Source organism: Saccopteryx leptura, chromosome 8 (assembly GCF_036850995.1).
Source record: "Saccopteryx leptura isolate mSacLep1 chromosome 8, mSacLep1_pri_phased_curated, whole genome shotgun sequence".
NCBI classification, from domain to species: domain Eukaryota; kingdom Metazoa; phylum Chordata; class Mammalia; order Chiroptera; family Emballonuridae; genus Saccopteryx; species Saccopteryx leptura.
In genome coordinates, this window is record NC_089510.1 from 810557 (window position 1) to 827661 (window position 17105).

The 17105-nt window shown below is 62.7% G+C and overlaps 1 protein-coding gene across 1 annotated transcript in view; it reads right to left on the minus strand.

Annotated features, from left to right (window-relative positions):
* NUP210 (nucleoporin 210) overlaps positions 1–17105 on the minus strand; it is an 89003-nt gene that overhangs the window by 54594 nt on the left and 17304 nt on the right. The window contains exons 4-6 of the mRNA XM_066347172.1: positions 9835–9931; positions 5043–5193; positions 3505–3637 (exon numbers count right to left, since the gene is read on the minus strand). Coding sequence (XP_066203269.1) covers positions 3505–3637; positions 5043–5193; positions 9835–9931 — 381 coding nt within the window. The remainder of the gene's footprint in view (positions 1–3504; positions 3638–5042; positions 5194–9834; positions 9932–17105) is intronic.

Below are 17105 nucleotides of genomic sequence, written 5' to 3' on the forward strand. Positions count from 1 at the left end.
AGACCGCAGGAGCGAACCAGGTGGGCCGCGCTCCGTCTGAGCAGGCCCTCCAGGTGGTCCCGATGCACGCCAGGGCTGAGCACCCCTTAAAGAGACACACAGCTCATCCCCTCGTCCCTGGCTGGGGGAGGTCCAGCCGGCGGCTGTGATCCTCGGTGTTCGTGCCCACAGTTCAGGACCCGGCAGCAGGTGTTGAGGATGCACGTCCTAACCGCTCAAGGAAGCAGCCCTACTTTACGAAGCAGCAGCTTCCCCCGTTTAAAGTTCTCCAGGTGAATAAGAGGGACTCTGGAGGGTCCCCGCACCTCAGATGCAACCGTACCTACATACAAAACCCTGACACGAGGAAGACAGGGATGGACTCCTGGGATACCTCTAGTAATGCAGAACTCACTACTTGTCAAAGGCACTGAACGTGGGAGGCTTTGCAGACATCCACACACAAGGGAGGCTGCTCTTGGGGCCCCAGACTGGCCATCAGCACAGGGGGAAGGCCACCCCCAAGGTCCCCGTCACGTTCTTCTGGGAGACATGGGCTCTGACACTCCTGACCCTGGCTGACTCTCCAGATGGGCTTCTAATTGTCAGAGTCCCCTGGGCCCCCGCCCTGCACCAGCGATGACTGCGCAGCTCCTGGGTCAGTGGGCCTGGGCCCAGGACAGCCAGGAGCGCAGGTCTGGCCTCTGATTCCAGCCCCACCCATGCGGACCAGTGTGCTGGGTCCGAGCAGCCACGGGCAAGGGTGTCTGGGGCCGAGGAGCCACCTTCTGTTGCCGCTTGGGTACAAGGTTAGAGCCCACCGCCGAGGGGCCCTGTGGGTGCCCACTGCACTCCCACGCAGGGCGCGGGACCCAAGACCACCGTGGACGCGCCTCCCTGTCAGAGTCTGAGAGCCGCCAGGGCCGCCCCTGCGCTTTCTGCGTCGGCCTCCCTGAAGTCGGGGTGAATCCTGGGCCCCGGCCCAGACCACCCCCACTGTCTCCTCACAGACGCATCGCAGAGCAGCTGGACGCTGCCTGCCCGGCACACACGGACACCCAGACGACCAGCCTGGCTCAGACCACCCCCACGGCCTCCTCACGGACGCATCCCAGAGCAGCTGGACGCTGCCTGCCCGGCACACACAGACACCCAGGAGCCAGCAGTCTGCTGCCCGCTGACCAGTGCACCGGTGCGGGGAGCTGGGCCCACAGGCAGGACAGGCTCTTCTCGGTCTCTGTGGCCTCCGAGGCCCAAAGCGCCTGGTCAGCAGGGACTGACCACACCGCTCCTCTCAGCTAAGGTGGGGTTTTCTCAACCCAACAGCACCCCACGTCATGGCCTGCAGCCCTCCAACCCGCCCAGGGGAGACACCTCCCTGGACCAGTGCCCAGACCGTTGGGCCCCGAGGAGACACTGCAGTTCCAGAGAGCCAGGACAGTCTGGGCCAGGGCCCCCCAAACTTTTTACACAGGGGGCCAGTTCACTGTCCCTCAGACCATTGGAGGGCCGGACTATAAAAAAAAACTATGAGCAAATCCCTATGCACACTGCATATATCTTAAAGTAAAAAAAAACAAAATGGCCCTGGCCAGTTGGCTCAGTGGTAGAGCGTCGGCCTGGCGTGTGGAAGTCCCAGGTTCAATTCCCGGCCAGGGCACACAGGAGAAGCATCCATCTGCTTCTCCACCCCTCCCCCTCTCCTTCCTCTCTGTCTCTCTCTTCCCCTCCCACAGCCGAGGCTCCATTGGAGCAAAGATGGCCCGGGCGCTGGGGATGGCTCCATGGCCTCTGCCTCAGGCACTAGAATGGCTCTGGTCTCAACAGAGCGACACCCCAGACGGGCAGAGCATCGCCCCCTGGTGGGTGTGCCGGGTGGATCCCAGTCGGGTGCATGCGGGGGTCTGTCTGACTGCCTCCCCGTTTCCAACTTTAGAAAAATACAAAAAAACAAACAAACAAACAAACAAAAAAACGGGAACAAATACAATATTTAAAATAAAGAACAGGTAAATTTAAATCAATAAACTGACCAGTATTTCAATGGGAACTATGGGCCTGCTTTTGGCTAATGAGATGGTCAATGTCTGGTTCCATATTTGTCACTGCTGGCCGTAACAAGTGATATGATGCGCTTCTGGAGCTGTGACGCGTGCGTCCACGTCACTGGAAGTAGTACTGTAAGTGAGCAACGCTGCCACCAATGAAAGAGGTGCCCTTTCCGGAAGTGTGGCGGGGGCTGGATAAATGGCCTCGGGGGGCCGCATGCGGCCCACAGGCCGTAGTTTGGGGGCCCCTGGTCTGGGCTCTGACGTGAAACATGTGTGGACGTTCAGCAGAAGGCTGATGACAGTTCTGAGTAGGGTTAGCAGTGCATGAAAGACATTCAACGTATGAAACCCGTCACATGTGCACGGCACTGAGAATTTCCGGAACAAATCCCCGCCCGTTCATTCCATCTGTCCACACAGCCCAGACAGACAGGCCGCAAGGGCTCTGACGGAGACACTGAGCCCCAAGAGAGGATATGGCTCGCAGAGGCCGCCTGGCAGTCAGTGGCAAATTAAGTGTAAGACCGAGTCCAGTGTGAAGCTCACGGCATCTGACACGCTTAGAACCATGGGCTACCCACACGCACGTTCACGCCGCGTCCGTCACAACAGCCCAGAGGCAGACACAGCCCAGGCAGCCATGGACGGACAGACGGAACGTAGCCTGCCCATGCCATGGGGCATTACTCAGCCCTAAAAAGTAAGGAAATCCCGCCTGACCGGTGGTGGGGCAGTGACAGAGCGTCCACCTGGGACGCTGACATCCCAGGTTCAATACCCCAAGGTCGCCGGCTTGAGCGCGGGAACATCGACATGATCTCATGGTCACTGGCTTGAAGCCCAAGGTTGCCGGCTTAAGCCAAGGGTCACTTGGTCTGCTGTAGATCCGCCCTCCTCTGGTCAAGGCACATATGGGAAAGCAATCATTGAACAACTAAGGTGCTACAATGAAGAATTGATACTTCTCATCTCTCTCCCTGCCTCAGTTAAAAAAAAAAAGACATTCTGGCAGCTGCCAGGACATGGATGAACCTGGAAGACATTATTTTACATGAGATAAGCCTGTCACAAAATGAGAAGCACCATCTATGACTCCACTTAGTCGAGGCACTCAGAGGAGTCCAGCTCATGGGGACAGAAGGCAGCATGGTGGTAGCCGGGACTAGGGGATGGGAGCTGGTGTTTGGTGGGCACAGGGCTTGGGTTTGGGAAGATGGATTATTCTAGAGCTCAACGGTGGTGGCGGTTACACACAGTGTGTGTGCACCGAATGCTGCTCGTTGCACACTCACAAACGGTTAACACGGCGAGTGTTACGTCCCTCTGCCCTGGGTGACTGGGGCCAGCGGCTCACCTGTGATCCTCCCCTGCCTGACCGTCCCTCTGCCCCGGGTGACTGGGGCCAGCGGCTCACCTGTGATCCTCCCCTGCCTGACCGTCCCTCTGCCCCGGGTGACTGGGGCCAGCGGCTCACCTGTGATCCTCCCCTGCCTGACCTTCTGCACCCGGTAGTGGACGGAGGTCCCCACCAGCAGGTGGACGTCGTAGGCCGGGTTCAGCAGGATGTTCTCCAGGATCAGCAGCCGGACCTCCGCGGGGCGCACGCTCTGGACAGAGAAGCCGTGGAGAGAGTGAGAGGGCGAGAGGCCACGGGGCCAGGAGCGGGGGTGCGGGCAGGACGGGGGAGCCTCTCGGACTTGTCTGTGTGTTCACGTGGGGTCAGGGGGGTCAGGGGAGCCGGGGGTGAAGTGAGGCAGCCCCTTCAGACCCCAGAGCCCCAGGGGAACCCCGCAGGTGGCCGGCAAGCCTTCAGTGGCCACTTCCGAGTGTCATAGCTCAACGGACACCAATAAGCAAACAGGAAGACAGGAAGGAGCTGGGAAGAGACGCATGGACACTGTGGTCACCAGGGGCTCGGGCTCTCCCCACAAAAGCCCCAGTGGCCAGCACGTGTGGGAACCCTCAGGCCCCTCCCCGCCCACCTCTCACCCCCACCGAGACCCCTCATCAGGGACTCAGCGGTGGGAGAAGGACCCCTGTGGACGAGAGCGCACGCTGGCCACCAGCTCCTGGAGAGCCTGCACTTTCTGTCGCCGGCCAACTGCCTGGCAACCAGGAGCTGGAGGAAACCATGGCCCTGTGGTGGGCGCCTTCCAGCAAGGCCGGAGGGAGGCCTGTCCAGCCAGCAGGGGGCGGGGCCTGTCCAGCCAGCAGGGGGGCGGGCCCTGCTCAGCCAGCAGGGGGCGGGGCCTGTCCAGCCAGCAGGGGGGGCGGGCCTGTCCAGCCTGCAGGGGGCGGGGCCTGTCCAGCCAGCAGGGGGGCGGGCCCTGCTCAGCCAGCAGGGGGCGGGGCCTGCTCAGCCAGCAGGGGGGCGGGCCTGTCCAGCCAGCAGGGGGCGGGCCTGTCCAGCCAGCAGGGGGCGGGGCCTGTCCAGCCAGCAGGGGGGCGGGCCTGTCCAGCCAGCAGGGGGCGGGGCCTGTCCAGCCAGCAGGGGGCGGGCCTGTCCAGCCAGCAGGGCGCGGGGCCTGTCCAGCCAGCAGGGGGCGGGGCCTGTCCAGCCAGCAGGGGGCGGGCCTGTCCAGCCAGCAGGGGGGGCGGGCCTGTCCAGCCTGCAGGGGGCGGGGCCTGTCCAGCCAGCAGGGGGGGCGGGCCTGTCCAGCCAGCAGGGGGCGGGGCCTGTCCAGCCAGCAGGGGGCGGGCATGTCCAGCCAGCAGGGGGCGGGGCCTGTCCAGCCAGCAGGGGGCGGGCCTGTCCAGCCAGCAGGGGAGCGGGCCCTGCCCAGCTCTGCGCACCACAGGGGATCCAGAATCTCAACGGGCAAACTGTCTCCAAGTCCTGACTGCGGAGGCTGCAGTCAGCCCTGGGACACCGCACCCCTAAGCTTCCCAAGGCCCCAGGACTCCTAAGCTGCTGGCTAGCCCCCCAAAGAGAGACTGGGTGTCGCGGGGGGGGGGGGAGAGATCAGCCTGGTCCACTCAGAGGCCCCGCATCTCCTGCACCCCTGGACCCACCTTGTACACTGCCTCCTGGATGCGTGCCTTGAGCCTGGAGCTCCCCGTCTTCATCCCAGACACCAGGATGGTGTCCCCCTGCTTGGCCACCTTCTCCATCTCTGATATGTAGGAAGGAGGGATGTACGTCGACTCCAAGAATGGGAGAATTCTAGAAAAGCACGCCATCATCAGGCCTGACGTGCAGAACAGCGCAGCCTAACACGGGCCGTCTACTGGGACTTCCTGGTTGGTACCAGGGCCTGAAATATGTTGGGTGGACCTAGTTGGTGCCGCATAAAAATGTGTCCCTCAAACTTCCTACCAGAACCTGCTGTGACCAGCTCGGCAACAGGCGTGTACAACAGGAAGACACTGCAGGACTTAAAAACACACAAGACATGGCCCTGGCCGGTTGGCTCAGTGGTAGAGAGTCGGCCTGGCGTGCAGGAGTCCCAGGTTCGATTCCCGGCCAGGGCACACAGGAGAAGCGCCCATCTGCTTCTCCACCCCTCCCCCTCTCCTTCCTCTCTGTCTCTCTCTTCCCCTCCCGCAGCCAAGGCTCCATTGGAGCAAAGTTGGCCCGGGCGCTGAGGATGGCTCTGTGGCCTCTGCCCCAGGTTCTAGAATGGCTCTGATTGTGGCAGAGCGACGCCCCAGATGGGCAGAGCATCGCCCCCTGGTGGGCGTGCTGCGTGGATCCTGGTCGGGCGCATGCAGGAGTCCGACTGCCTCCGTTTCCAGCTTCGGAAAAATACAAAAAAAAAACCCCCAAAACAAAACACACACACAAGACACAACATCGAGAAAAGATGGGTCCAGGGGACCCCCAGCCTCTAGGACAGAGCCCAGATCTCTGTAGCCTTATCGTACTTATTGGTCTCTTTGCTCATCAAGCAAATTAGCAGAGCCTGGGTCACATTAGCCTAGAATGGATTCGGGTGCAGAACTAATAGCTTTCAGGTATGCAGGAAAAGGCCACAGGGCTCAGCTGTTTCCTTTACAATCTCACCAGTGCTTGCGGGCAGCGTTCTGCCCCCACAGGACTTGGCGTCCAGAGTCCGCACCAAAGACTTGTCTCGGGGCAGCAGTTTAATCTCTCAGCCATTTTCCGACAAGAACCAACATCCTTGTGAACAGTGCAGATTCTCGGCCCCGGGTCCAGGCCCTCGTTGGCATGGACCGTGGCAATCCACATTTTATCATTAAGTCGACAGGTGGTTATGACAGGCACTAACTTGAGCATCACCCACTTCGTTTAGAAACGCTTCCCTCTCACGGATGAGCAAGACCCAGGCCCATGGAGACCGAGCCCGCTGGGAGGGTGTCAGAAATGCCCGTCCCACTCCCCAGGGCCACCCTGGGTCAGCTCTGACCTCCGGGGAAAGAGTCTCAGTGACCCCCACCCCAAATCATCAGGCCCAGGAATCACAGAGCAACTTATCCCTCCTGGGGTCAGGCTGTGGGGAGAAGCCCGGGGTGGGGGCATAAGTTGAAGTGGGGGGGGCAGGGTGTGAGTTGGAAAGCTCGCCGCCTTGAGGGTCCCTCTGGAAACGGTCTCTCACTCAGCCTGTAATTCACAAACAAGCCTCCCCTCCCGCCCGGGGACACGCTCTTGTTCTCCCGTCTGACCAGGTGTCTGTCACACACCGAGGGTAACGGAAATCCAGCACATTGGCTCCCACAGGCCTCCGCGCCCGGGTGTTGTTAACAGCAGGCTCCCATGCGAGCCACTGGAAGCTCACGGCGGGGAAACAGGCCTGAGGGCGCAGAAAGAGCCCTCCTGAATACCCAGTGTGCTGACCACGTGGCCAGCCTCCGAGGAGACACAGCAGTGACTTCCATGTGACGGAGAGGAGGCTGCTGTGTGGGTGGGTTACGGCAGGGGTCCCCAGACTTTTTACACAGGGGGCCAGTTCACTGTCCCTCAGACCGTTGGAGAGCCGGACTATAAAAAAAAAACTATGAACAAATCCCTATGCACACTGCACATATCTTATTTTAAAGTAAAAAAACAAAACGGGAACAACTATAATATTAAAAATAAAGAACAAGTAAATTTAAATCAACAAACTGACCAGTATTTCAATGGGAACTATGGGCCTGCTTTTGGCTAATGAGATGGTCAATGTGTTCCTCTCACTGACCACCAATGAAAGAAGTGACCCTTCCGGAAGTGCGGCAGGGGCCGGGTAAATGGCCTCAGGGGGCCGCATGCGGCCCGCGGGCCATAGTTTGGGGACCCCTGGGTTACAGTCCTTGACTCCAGCCACGGGAGGAAGTGACAAGGCCAGGCCAAGCATCCAGATGACTATGGAGCCGATGTCCCCAGGTTCACAGGACACCGGCAAGTCCAGAGCTCCACCAGGAAGCGGGACTGAGGGTCCAGTCCCCGAGGAGCCGGGACCCAGGAGGGTGCTTGGTGTGCAAGGCCAGGCGAGGGTGTCTGCGTGGAGATGCTGTCACGAGGCCCGGGCGTGTCCCAGGGCCCCAACCTGGATGCTTAAAGGTGAAAATAAATACCTACTCTCATCTCCCCACAAAATACTGGCTCACTGCAAGGAGGTAAGAAAGGGACTTCCTGATGGGACCTCTGCAGACGCCCTGGGCAAGTGAGGTCAGTGACCCGCGGTGATGGACGCACAAACTCGTCATCAGGGGCCGCTGGAACACCACGGAATCTCACAGCTGCGTTACTCCTGCCAAAGGTGCCAAGCTCTGCATCTAACCGGGAGGTGACATGAACGAACCCTGCACAACAACCAGACTGAGCTCTGCACAAGCGTCAAGGTCACAAACATCAAAGACCACGGCAGCAGAGATGGGGAGGCGGACGCAGGGACTCCGGGCGGGGTCTCTGCCACGAGGGAGAGGGTTGGGGAGACCGGCCCAACCGCACGAGGCCCTGGCGCAGCAGTGGGTGAATTTCCGAACCACGACTGTACCGTGGAAAACGCCCCCCGTGGAAGTGTGGGCACACGGACGTCACCAGGGCGAGGGCCCCTGCAGGCCGGCACCCTGCTCGCAAATGGGTCAGGCCAGCGGCGTTCAACCCTTCCCGTCCCCTGGCACACCCAGAAATACAGCGTGTTTGCCAATCTGACAAAAAAAAACACAAAAAAACCCACAACAGGTATAACTTTGAATCATTCACACCAGACTGTTGTTGTGCTGGCTGTTGTCACTTTCTTATTTGACAACCTAAGGGACGAGAGGCCAGTGTCCCCGACTAGACAGTAGGGTGTGGCATGCTCTACAATCTCCTGCAGAGCACCCGCGAAAACCACGGTCTAGGAAACCAGCTTTGGTGCCGAACTTGCAGCAAGGTTTTTTGTTTTTTTTTTAATTAAGGCGTCCTCCCTGCACAGGGCTGTACTCTTTTATTTGGGGGGGGGGGGGTACTGTATTCTTTAAAAACTTATCTGGGTCCTGGCCGGTTGGCTCAGTAGTAGAGGTCGGCCCAGCGTGCAGGAGTCCCGGGTTCGATTCCCGGCCAGGGCACACAGGAGAAGCGCCCATCTGCTTCTCCACCCCTCCCCCCCTCCTTCCTCTCTGTCTCTCTCTTCCCCTCCTGCAGTGAGGCTCCATTGGAGCAAAGATGGCCCGGGCACTGGAGATGGCTCTGTGGTCTCTGCCTCAGGCGCTAGAGTGGCTCTGATTGCGGCAGAGCATCACCCCCTGGTGGGTGTCCTGGGTGGATCCCGGTCGGGTACATGCGGGAGTCTGACTGCCTCCCCGTTTCCAACTTCAGAAAAATACAAGATATACATATATATATATGTATGTGTGTGTATATATATATATGTGTGTGTATATATATGAAAGTTTATTTGACCAGCAGGAGGCCATGCGTGTGACTGGGTAGAGCCGGGCCTGGGTCTGAGCCCACAGACGCTCAGCAGGGACGGGCATGTTCCATGCGTGCTTGGTCCCCGGGCGGTAACGCCAACCACACAGTGCATGGCGGCTGCCCGCACAGCGAGTGTCTCGGGAACGAGCCCCTCACTCCGCCCAGTTCAGAGGCCAACAGCCGAGGCGGTGGCGGCCACGCTGCACAGTGAAGGCTCACACAGGCCTCGGTTCAAATCCTGCTCCCACCATTTACCAGCTGAAGCACGTGGCTTAAAACTCCGTTTCGTCTGAAAAGGGCATCAACATTGTGTGAGCCCTCGGGGCTGCCGGGCGCGGGCAGAGTGACTGAGTCACACAGGTAAGGAGCCCACCTGTCTCCCCGTCCCAGACGCAGCCGCTCGCACCGAGGAAGGCTGGCACTGCTGGGAGCCGACCTCCCTGCTCACCGACCCCCAGCAGGAGGGCGGCCCTCTGGGGCCCCGCAGACCCTCCCGGCACCCCACTCCTGGGATGCGCGCTCCCTTCTGCAGCGGACGCCACAGAGCAGCGCTGCGCCAGCGGGCACGTCCCCCAGCAGGAGGGCGGCCCTCTGGGGCCCCGCAGACCCTCCCTGCACCCCACTCCTGGGATGCGCGCTCCCTTCTGCAGCGGACGCCACAGAGCAGCGCTGCGCCAGCGGGCACGTCCCCCAGCAGGAGGGCGGCCCTCTGGGCCCCGCAGACCCTCCCTGCACCCCACTCCTGGGATGCGCGCTCCCTTCTGCAGCGGACGCCACAGAGCAGCGCTGCGCCAGCGGGCACGTCCCCACACGGCTGGGCAGGCCGGACGCCGCTCCGTCCGCAGTCCAGGGGGACGCTGGCCAGCAGAATGGGCCCCGCCCCCCGTGACAGCGTCAGGACGAAAGCCCCCGGCCCGCTCGGAGCCGAGTGACACCCCCATTCCCAAGTCCGGCATCTCTCACCTCAGCGCGTTGTGGGAGTCTGAGAACCGGCTGTCCTCCGTGTCCTTCAGGATAGTCCAGTCGAAGACCAGCCCAGCCAGGGTGCTGAAGGTGTTCCCTGTAACAGCAGAGGGGGCGCGGGACGCAGTTAACTCCCTGGGCCACGGAAGGGAGCGCCCTCGGCGCCCTGCGAAGGAGGCGGGCGTCCCCACGTCGGGAAGGGGCACCGAGGCCTGAAGGACCGGGGTCCCGTGGCCGCGCGGGTGAGATGAAGGACCGGGGTCACGTGGCCGCGCGGGTGAGATGAAGGACCGGGGTCCCGTGGCCGCGCGGGTGAGCTGTAGGACCAGGGTCCTGTGGCTGCGCGGGTGAGCCGAAGGGCCAGGGTCACGTGGCCGCGGGTGAGCTGAAGGACCGGGGTCACGTGGCCACGGGTGAGCCGAAGGACCGGGGTCACGTGGCCGCGCGGGTGAGCCGAAGGACCAGGGTCACGTGGCCGCGCGGGTGAGCCGAAGGACCAGGGTCACGTGGCCGCGCGGGTGAGCCGAAGGACCAGGGTCACGTGGCCGCGCGGGTGAGCTGCGCGGTGAGCCAGGCTTGCCCCAGATGCACACGTGTGCTTCGGGCTGTGCCTCGGCCTTGGCTCCCAGCAGGCTCAGGGCAGCGCGTGACCAGCTCGGCCGCGGCTCCCGGTCCCGATCGGCTCCCGGTCCCGACTCACTCCTGCCCCCGCCTCCTCCCCGTGCTGGGGGCGGGGGCAAATCCCCACCCACCCGGCCTCCCAGGACTCTGCTGTCTTTCCACCTGACCCTGAGACTCCCGGGCCCCGAGGTGCCGAGGTGGACAGCTGCGGCTCTGAGTCGGAACCTGCGACTACACCCTGGTGTCAGGCTGTCGGGACAAGCAGAGCCCAGCGGGTGAGGACTCTGGAGACCCAGGGCTCACACGCTCCACAAAGACACGCTCCGCGTCAAGCCCAACGCCGGCCCCACGCGGACACCCTGGCGCCCCACACGACACCCTGGCGCCCCACGCGGACACCCTGGCGCCCCACGCGGACACCCTCGCGCCCGTGGGAGAGGACGCCGCTGGCTCACAGGCCGAGCTGCCCGGCTCTGGGTCCCCCCCGTCTGCTCTGTGCCCGGGCCACGCCGCTTCTCCACGCCCACTGTTTGAACCGAGGGACGCCAAGGGCAAGGCCGATTTCCAAGCTCTCTTGAGACGTCCGAAGACCCGACCTCCTGGCTCGGTCCACACTGTGACCAGCGGCTGGCTAGCCCACCTCCACAGAAGGGGCCTGGCCTCAGGCCTGCCACAGTCCCCACCGCACCCTGTCGCCCCACACCCCCTCCCCCCCATCCCCATGCTCCCTGCCTGACCAGCCCCCAAAACCGATGTGGGGCCTCGACAAGCTGCTCTCATAGCACACGGGGTGTCTGCCGTGCGACAGGACGGGGACCCTACAGCCCCCACCTCCTGTGAGATGTCACAGGTCAAGCCCAACCGTGCGCAGCCGAAGCTCCATACACGTGTCCCTGCAGTTACTTCTCAGGGCATCTTATCTGGAGGGACCATGCCTCACGGTGCCCTAGATTTCCTCCCGTGGACATGGACAACTGACCAGGAGAAGGGAAGATTCCCCCAGGCACACGGCTGTGAGCTTGGAGAGGTTTCCCCTCAGCCTCCAGGGGGGTCCCAAATGCCCGACGGCGGCAGGAGCCCCCCCCAGTCCCCTCCCAGGTGCACGACGAACACTCAGGGGCAAAGGGAACAGGACGGGGTGGAAACCGAGGAAGGCAGCCGCAGGGACCCTGCACCCTCCTCCCCACAGAACAGGACCCCGGCCCGGAGGGCAAGACGGGGTGCTCACTGCCCGCGCACGGCCCTCCAACGGCACACGCGTGCTCAGCGGTCAGCGCTGTCACTCACCGGGAACTCGGGAGGACAGGGGTGTCCCACCTATCTCAGTGCGATGGGGCCACACACAGTAGGTGCCTGACACAGTAGGTGCTCGATAAGTGATTCTTTTTTAAATATTTTGAAATGTCCTCTTTATTTCTTTTTTTTTTACAGAGACAGAGAGTGATAGCAGGAACGGAGAGATGAGAAGCATCAATCATCTGTTTTTCGTTGCGACACCTTAGCTGTTCATTGATTGCTTTCTCATATGTGCCTTGACCGTGGGGCTGCAGCAGACTGAGTAACCCCTTGCTCCAGCCAGCGACCTTGGGTCCAAGCTGGTGAGCTTTGCTCAAAGCAGATGAGCCCGCGCTCAAGCTGGAGACCTCGGAGTCTCGAACCTGGGTCCTCTGCATCCCAGTCTGAGGCTCTATCCACTGCGCCACCACCTGGTCAGGCTCAATAAGTGATTCTGAGCAAACAAAGTGTCTGATGTCTTAAACCTCAAAGCATTCTGACCAAGGCAGCCTGACTTCTCAACTCTCGGGCATCAGGTACGAAGGTAGCTACCCTGCTTCCCCGAAAATAAGACATCCCCCAAAAGTGCGACCTCGTGCAATTCTTCTCAAGCTTAGAAATACAAGGTCTCCCCTGAAAATAAGACTTAGTGTGTCTTTAGGAGCAAAATGTAATATAAGACACTGTCTTATTTTTGGGTAAACAGGGTAGATTGTTGTACATGGAAATAGTTACCAGAAATTCTCGATGGAATTCAGAGTTCGGCTGGTTAGGCTGATGTTTGTGATGACATGACTACAGTAAATGAATAAATGTTCATTTTTTGTTCAACAATACATGTGAATTCTTGTTCATGGAAAAATAAGACATCCCCTGAAAATAAGACTTAGCACGTCTTTAGGAGTAAAATTAATATAAGACACTGTCTTATTCTCGGGGAAACACAATAGTAAGTCCCACACCAGTGAAGCGTGCTGGCTGCAAGGGTCCCCACCCCGGACCCCACACCCACTGCAGGACCCCACCCTGCCCTGCCCAGCACACCCCACCCCAGACCCCACACCCACTGCAGGACCCCACCCTGCCCTGCCCAGCACGCCCCACCCCAGACCCCACACCCACTGCAGGACCCCACCTGCCCAGCCCAGCACGCCCCACCCCAGACCCCACACCCACTGCAGGACCCCACCTGCCCAGCCCAGCACGCCCCACCCCAGACCCCACACCCACTGCAGGACCCCACCCTGCCCTGCCCAGCACGCCCCACCCCAGACCCCACACCCACTGCAGGACCCCACCCTGCCCTGCCCAGCACGCCCCACCCCAGACCCCACACCCACTGCAGGACCCCACCCTGCCCTGCCCAGCACGCCCCACCCCAGACCCCACACCCACTGCAGGACCCCACCCTGCCCTGCCCAGCACGCCCCACCCCAGACCCCACACCCACTGCAGGACCCCACCCTGCCCTGCCCAGCACAGCACACCCCAGACCCCACACCCACTGCAGGACCCCACCTGCCCAGCCCAGCACGCCCCACCCCAGACCCCACACCCACTGCAGGACCCCACCCTGCCCTGCCCAGCACACCCCACCCCAGACCCCACACCCACTGCAGGACCCCACCTGCCCAGCCCAGCACACCCCACCCCAGACCCCACACCCACTGCAGGACCCCACCCTGCCCTGCCCAGCACACCCCACCCCAGACCCCACACCCACTGCAGGACCCCACCCTGCCCTGCACAGCCCAGCACACCCCATCCCAGACCCCACACCCACTGCAGGACCCCACCTGCCCAGCCCAGCACGCCCCACCCCAGACCCCACACCCACTGCAGGACCCCACCTGCCCAGCCCAGCACACCCCATCCCAGACCCCACACCCACTGCAGGACCCCACCTGCCCAGCCCAGCACACCCCACCCCAGACCCCACACCCACTGCAGGACCCCACCCTACCCTGCCCAGCACACCCCACCCCAGACCCCACACCCACTGCAGGACCCCACCTGCCCAGCCCAGCACGCCCCACCCCAGACCCCACACCCACTGCAGGACCCCACCCTGCCCTGCCCAGCACGCCCCACCCCAGACCCCACACCCACTGCAGGACCCCACCCTGCCCTGCCCAGCACGCCCCACCCCAGACCCCACACCCACTGCAGGACCCCACCCTGCCCTGCCCAGCACGCCCCACCCCAGACCCCACGCCCACTGCAGGACCCCACCCTGCCCTGCCCAGCACGCCCCACCCCAGACCCCATACCCACGGCAGGACCCCACCCTGCCCTGCCCAGCACGCCCCACCCCAGACCCCACGCCCACTGCAGGACCCCACCCTGCCCAGCCCAGCACGCCCCACCCCAGACCCCACACCCACTGCAGGACCCCACCCTGCCCTGCCCAGCACGCCCCACCCCAGACCCCACACCCACTGCAGGACCCCACCTGCCCAGCCCAGCACGCCCCACCCCAGACCCCACACCCACTGCAGGACCCCACCCTGCCCTGCCCAGCACGCCCCACCCCAGACCCCACACCCACTGCAGGACCCCACCCTGCCCTGCCCAGCACACCCCACCCCAGACCCCACGCCCCTGTGCACCGGTCCTGACGAGCCGACAGCAGAGGCCACCCTCCGCCCCCAGGTGGCAGACAGACACGCTGACGCCGCGGTCCACGTTGCTGGGGTCAGGGCGGATTTCCCTAGAACCACAGCGGACCAGCATCACTCAGGTGTCATGGACACCGACCCAGGTCACCTCCAAGCACCCCTTCTCTCCTCCGTAACACGGGGATGAACACACCACCGCGCAGGCTGCTGGGGAGACCAGGCGGGGAAAGGACCTAGCAAAGCGCAGGGCACACACCCCTCCCTTCAGGACAAGATGACAAGACCGGCCAAGGCCTGCTGGGCTCTCCCAACACGGAAAACGGCCGCAGGAGCGCTGTCCACACACCGTGTCCACACACCGTCCAGCGGGGCACCCTGAGCTCCGTTCTCAGCATTCTGCCTCCCCCCACCCCCCCACCATCTCTCCTGCACGTCCACGTGTTCACATGTGAGAGGACAGAGGCCGGTGTGGTCGTCCCAGGAGCAGAAAGTGTTCCTGGACTTCCGGAAGTCTCACCAACCCGGGCGGCCGCACACTCAGGACTCCTACGGGGCCCCGTGCGCAGGACAAGGCAGGGCCCCGCATCCAGACGGCAGGAGAAGGGGCGGGAGGCACGTCTGAGGTGGGAAGGACACAGAGCGGACGGAGGGAGCCGCCCCGGGTGTGGGGCGGAGAGTGTGGAGCCGCAGACACCAAAGGCCCTGCCCTGCGACCTGGGCTCACACCGGCCTGCCAGCGGGTCCCCTCCCACCTGCGGCTGGCGCGGGCTCTGGGGACACTGAGTCAGGCGTCGCCCCTTCCAGTGGTCTGCGGACCCCAACCCCAGAAGCCTCTGTAAGGCTGGGCACTGGGGTGTGCCAGGCATCTGGGTCACGGTGAGTGAGAGGCTCTTCCGGCCGAGACGCAGCCCCTGGACTGGACCTGCCTGGTGCCGCCCGCCCAGCACGGGGACGGCCACCACCATGCTCCCCCCCCCCCCGGCATACCCTAGGGCAGTGGTCCCCAACCCCCCGGCCACGGACCGCTACCGGTCCATGGGCCATTTGGTACTGGTCCGCAGAGAAAGAATAAATAACTTACATTATTTCTGTCTTATTGATATTTAAGTCTGAACGATGTTTTATTTTTAAAAATGACCAGATTCCTACTGTGACATCCGTCTAAGACTCACTCTTGACGCTTGTCTCGGTCACGTGATACATTTATCTGTCCCACCCTAAAGGCCGGTCCGTGAAAATATTTTCTGAAATTAATCCGGTCCGTGGCCCAAAAAAGGTTGGAGACCACTGTCCTAGGGCACGGCACCCAGTCCTCACACCCGGCCCACCCAGTCCCCCCACCGGGTCCAGTCTCCAGTGGCAGTGGTCACAGGGCAAGCACAGGGAAGGGGAAGCAGGCAGGACCCAGGACCCCGAGGGACAGAAAGCAGGGGGCGGCACACCCGTTGCAGGAAGCCGGACTCGAGTTTGCCGAGGCTCCAGGTCCCTGACGCACACGCCACAGTCCCTCTGACCCGGTCAGGGGACACAGTTCAGAGGTAAACGTCTGGAACATCCCAGGAAGCCGGCAGCCAGGTGTGAACCAAGCCTGCCCAGTGTGACGCCCGCCCTGTGGGCAGGAAGGCCGGGCAGACGTCTAGGTGACAAAACAAAGCCACAGGCTCGCTCGTTAGGACCTCCCCGAGTGGACGGCAAGTGAGGAGGGTGTCTCAGACGGACACGGTCAGCAGGAACTCACAGGGTGGGTAAGGGAGGGTGGGTCTGTGTAAAGCTTTGCTTTTCCCATTCAGAAGTCAGCATTTAGCCACTGCTCTGTGGCACCGATGCGGTGGTGACCCTGCAGCCACATGGCCTAGTGTCAACACGAGGAGGGAAGCCGGGGTCCGGCCTCCAGAGACTGGACCTCCCCGGTCAGGATCCAGGGGAGGACGGGGCGGGTGGTCAGCAGATAAACATTAAACAATTCCACTCAACAAACATCGGCCCACGGCCTGCTGGGCCCAAAGTCCAGTGTCAAAGGCAGAGGCGTCCAGGAAAAGGACGTCAGCCCCGTCCTGCCCTCCGGCCACCAGGAGGAGGACGTCAGCCCTGTCCTGCCCTCCGAGCACCACACCCGACCACCAGGAGGAGGACGTCAGCCCCGTCCTGCCCTCTGAGCACCACACCGGCCACCAGGAGAAGGACGTCAGCCCGTCCTGCCCTCCGAGCGCCACACCCGGCCACCAGGAGAAGGACGTCAGCCTGTCCTGCCCTCCGGCCACCAGGAGAAGGACGTCAGCCCCGTCCTGCCCTCTGACCACACCCGGCCACCAGGAGAAGGACGTCAGCCCCGTCCTGCCCTCTGACCACACCCGGCCACCAGGAGAAGGACGTCAGCCCCGTCCTGCCCTCTGACCACACCCGGCCACCAGGAGAAGGACGTCAGCCCGTCCTGCCCTCCGACCACCAGGAGAAGGACGTCAGCCCGTCCTGCCCTCCGAGCGTCACACCCGGCCACCAGGAGGAGGACGTCAGCCCATCCTGCCCTCCGAGCGCCACACCCGGCCACCAGGAGAAGGACGTCAGCCCGTCCTGCCCTCCGGCCACCAGGAGAAGGACGTCAGCCCGTCCTGCCCTCCGACCACACCCGGCCACCAGGAGAAGGACGTCAGCCCCGTCCTGCCCTCCGGCCACCAGGAGAAGGACGTCAGCCCGTCCTGCCCTCCGAGCACACCCGGCCACCAGGAGAAGGACGTCAGCCCCGTCCTGCCCTCCGGC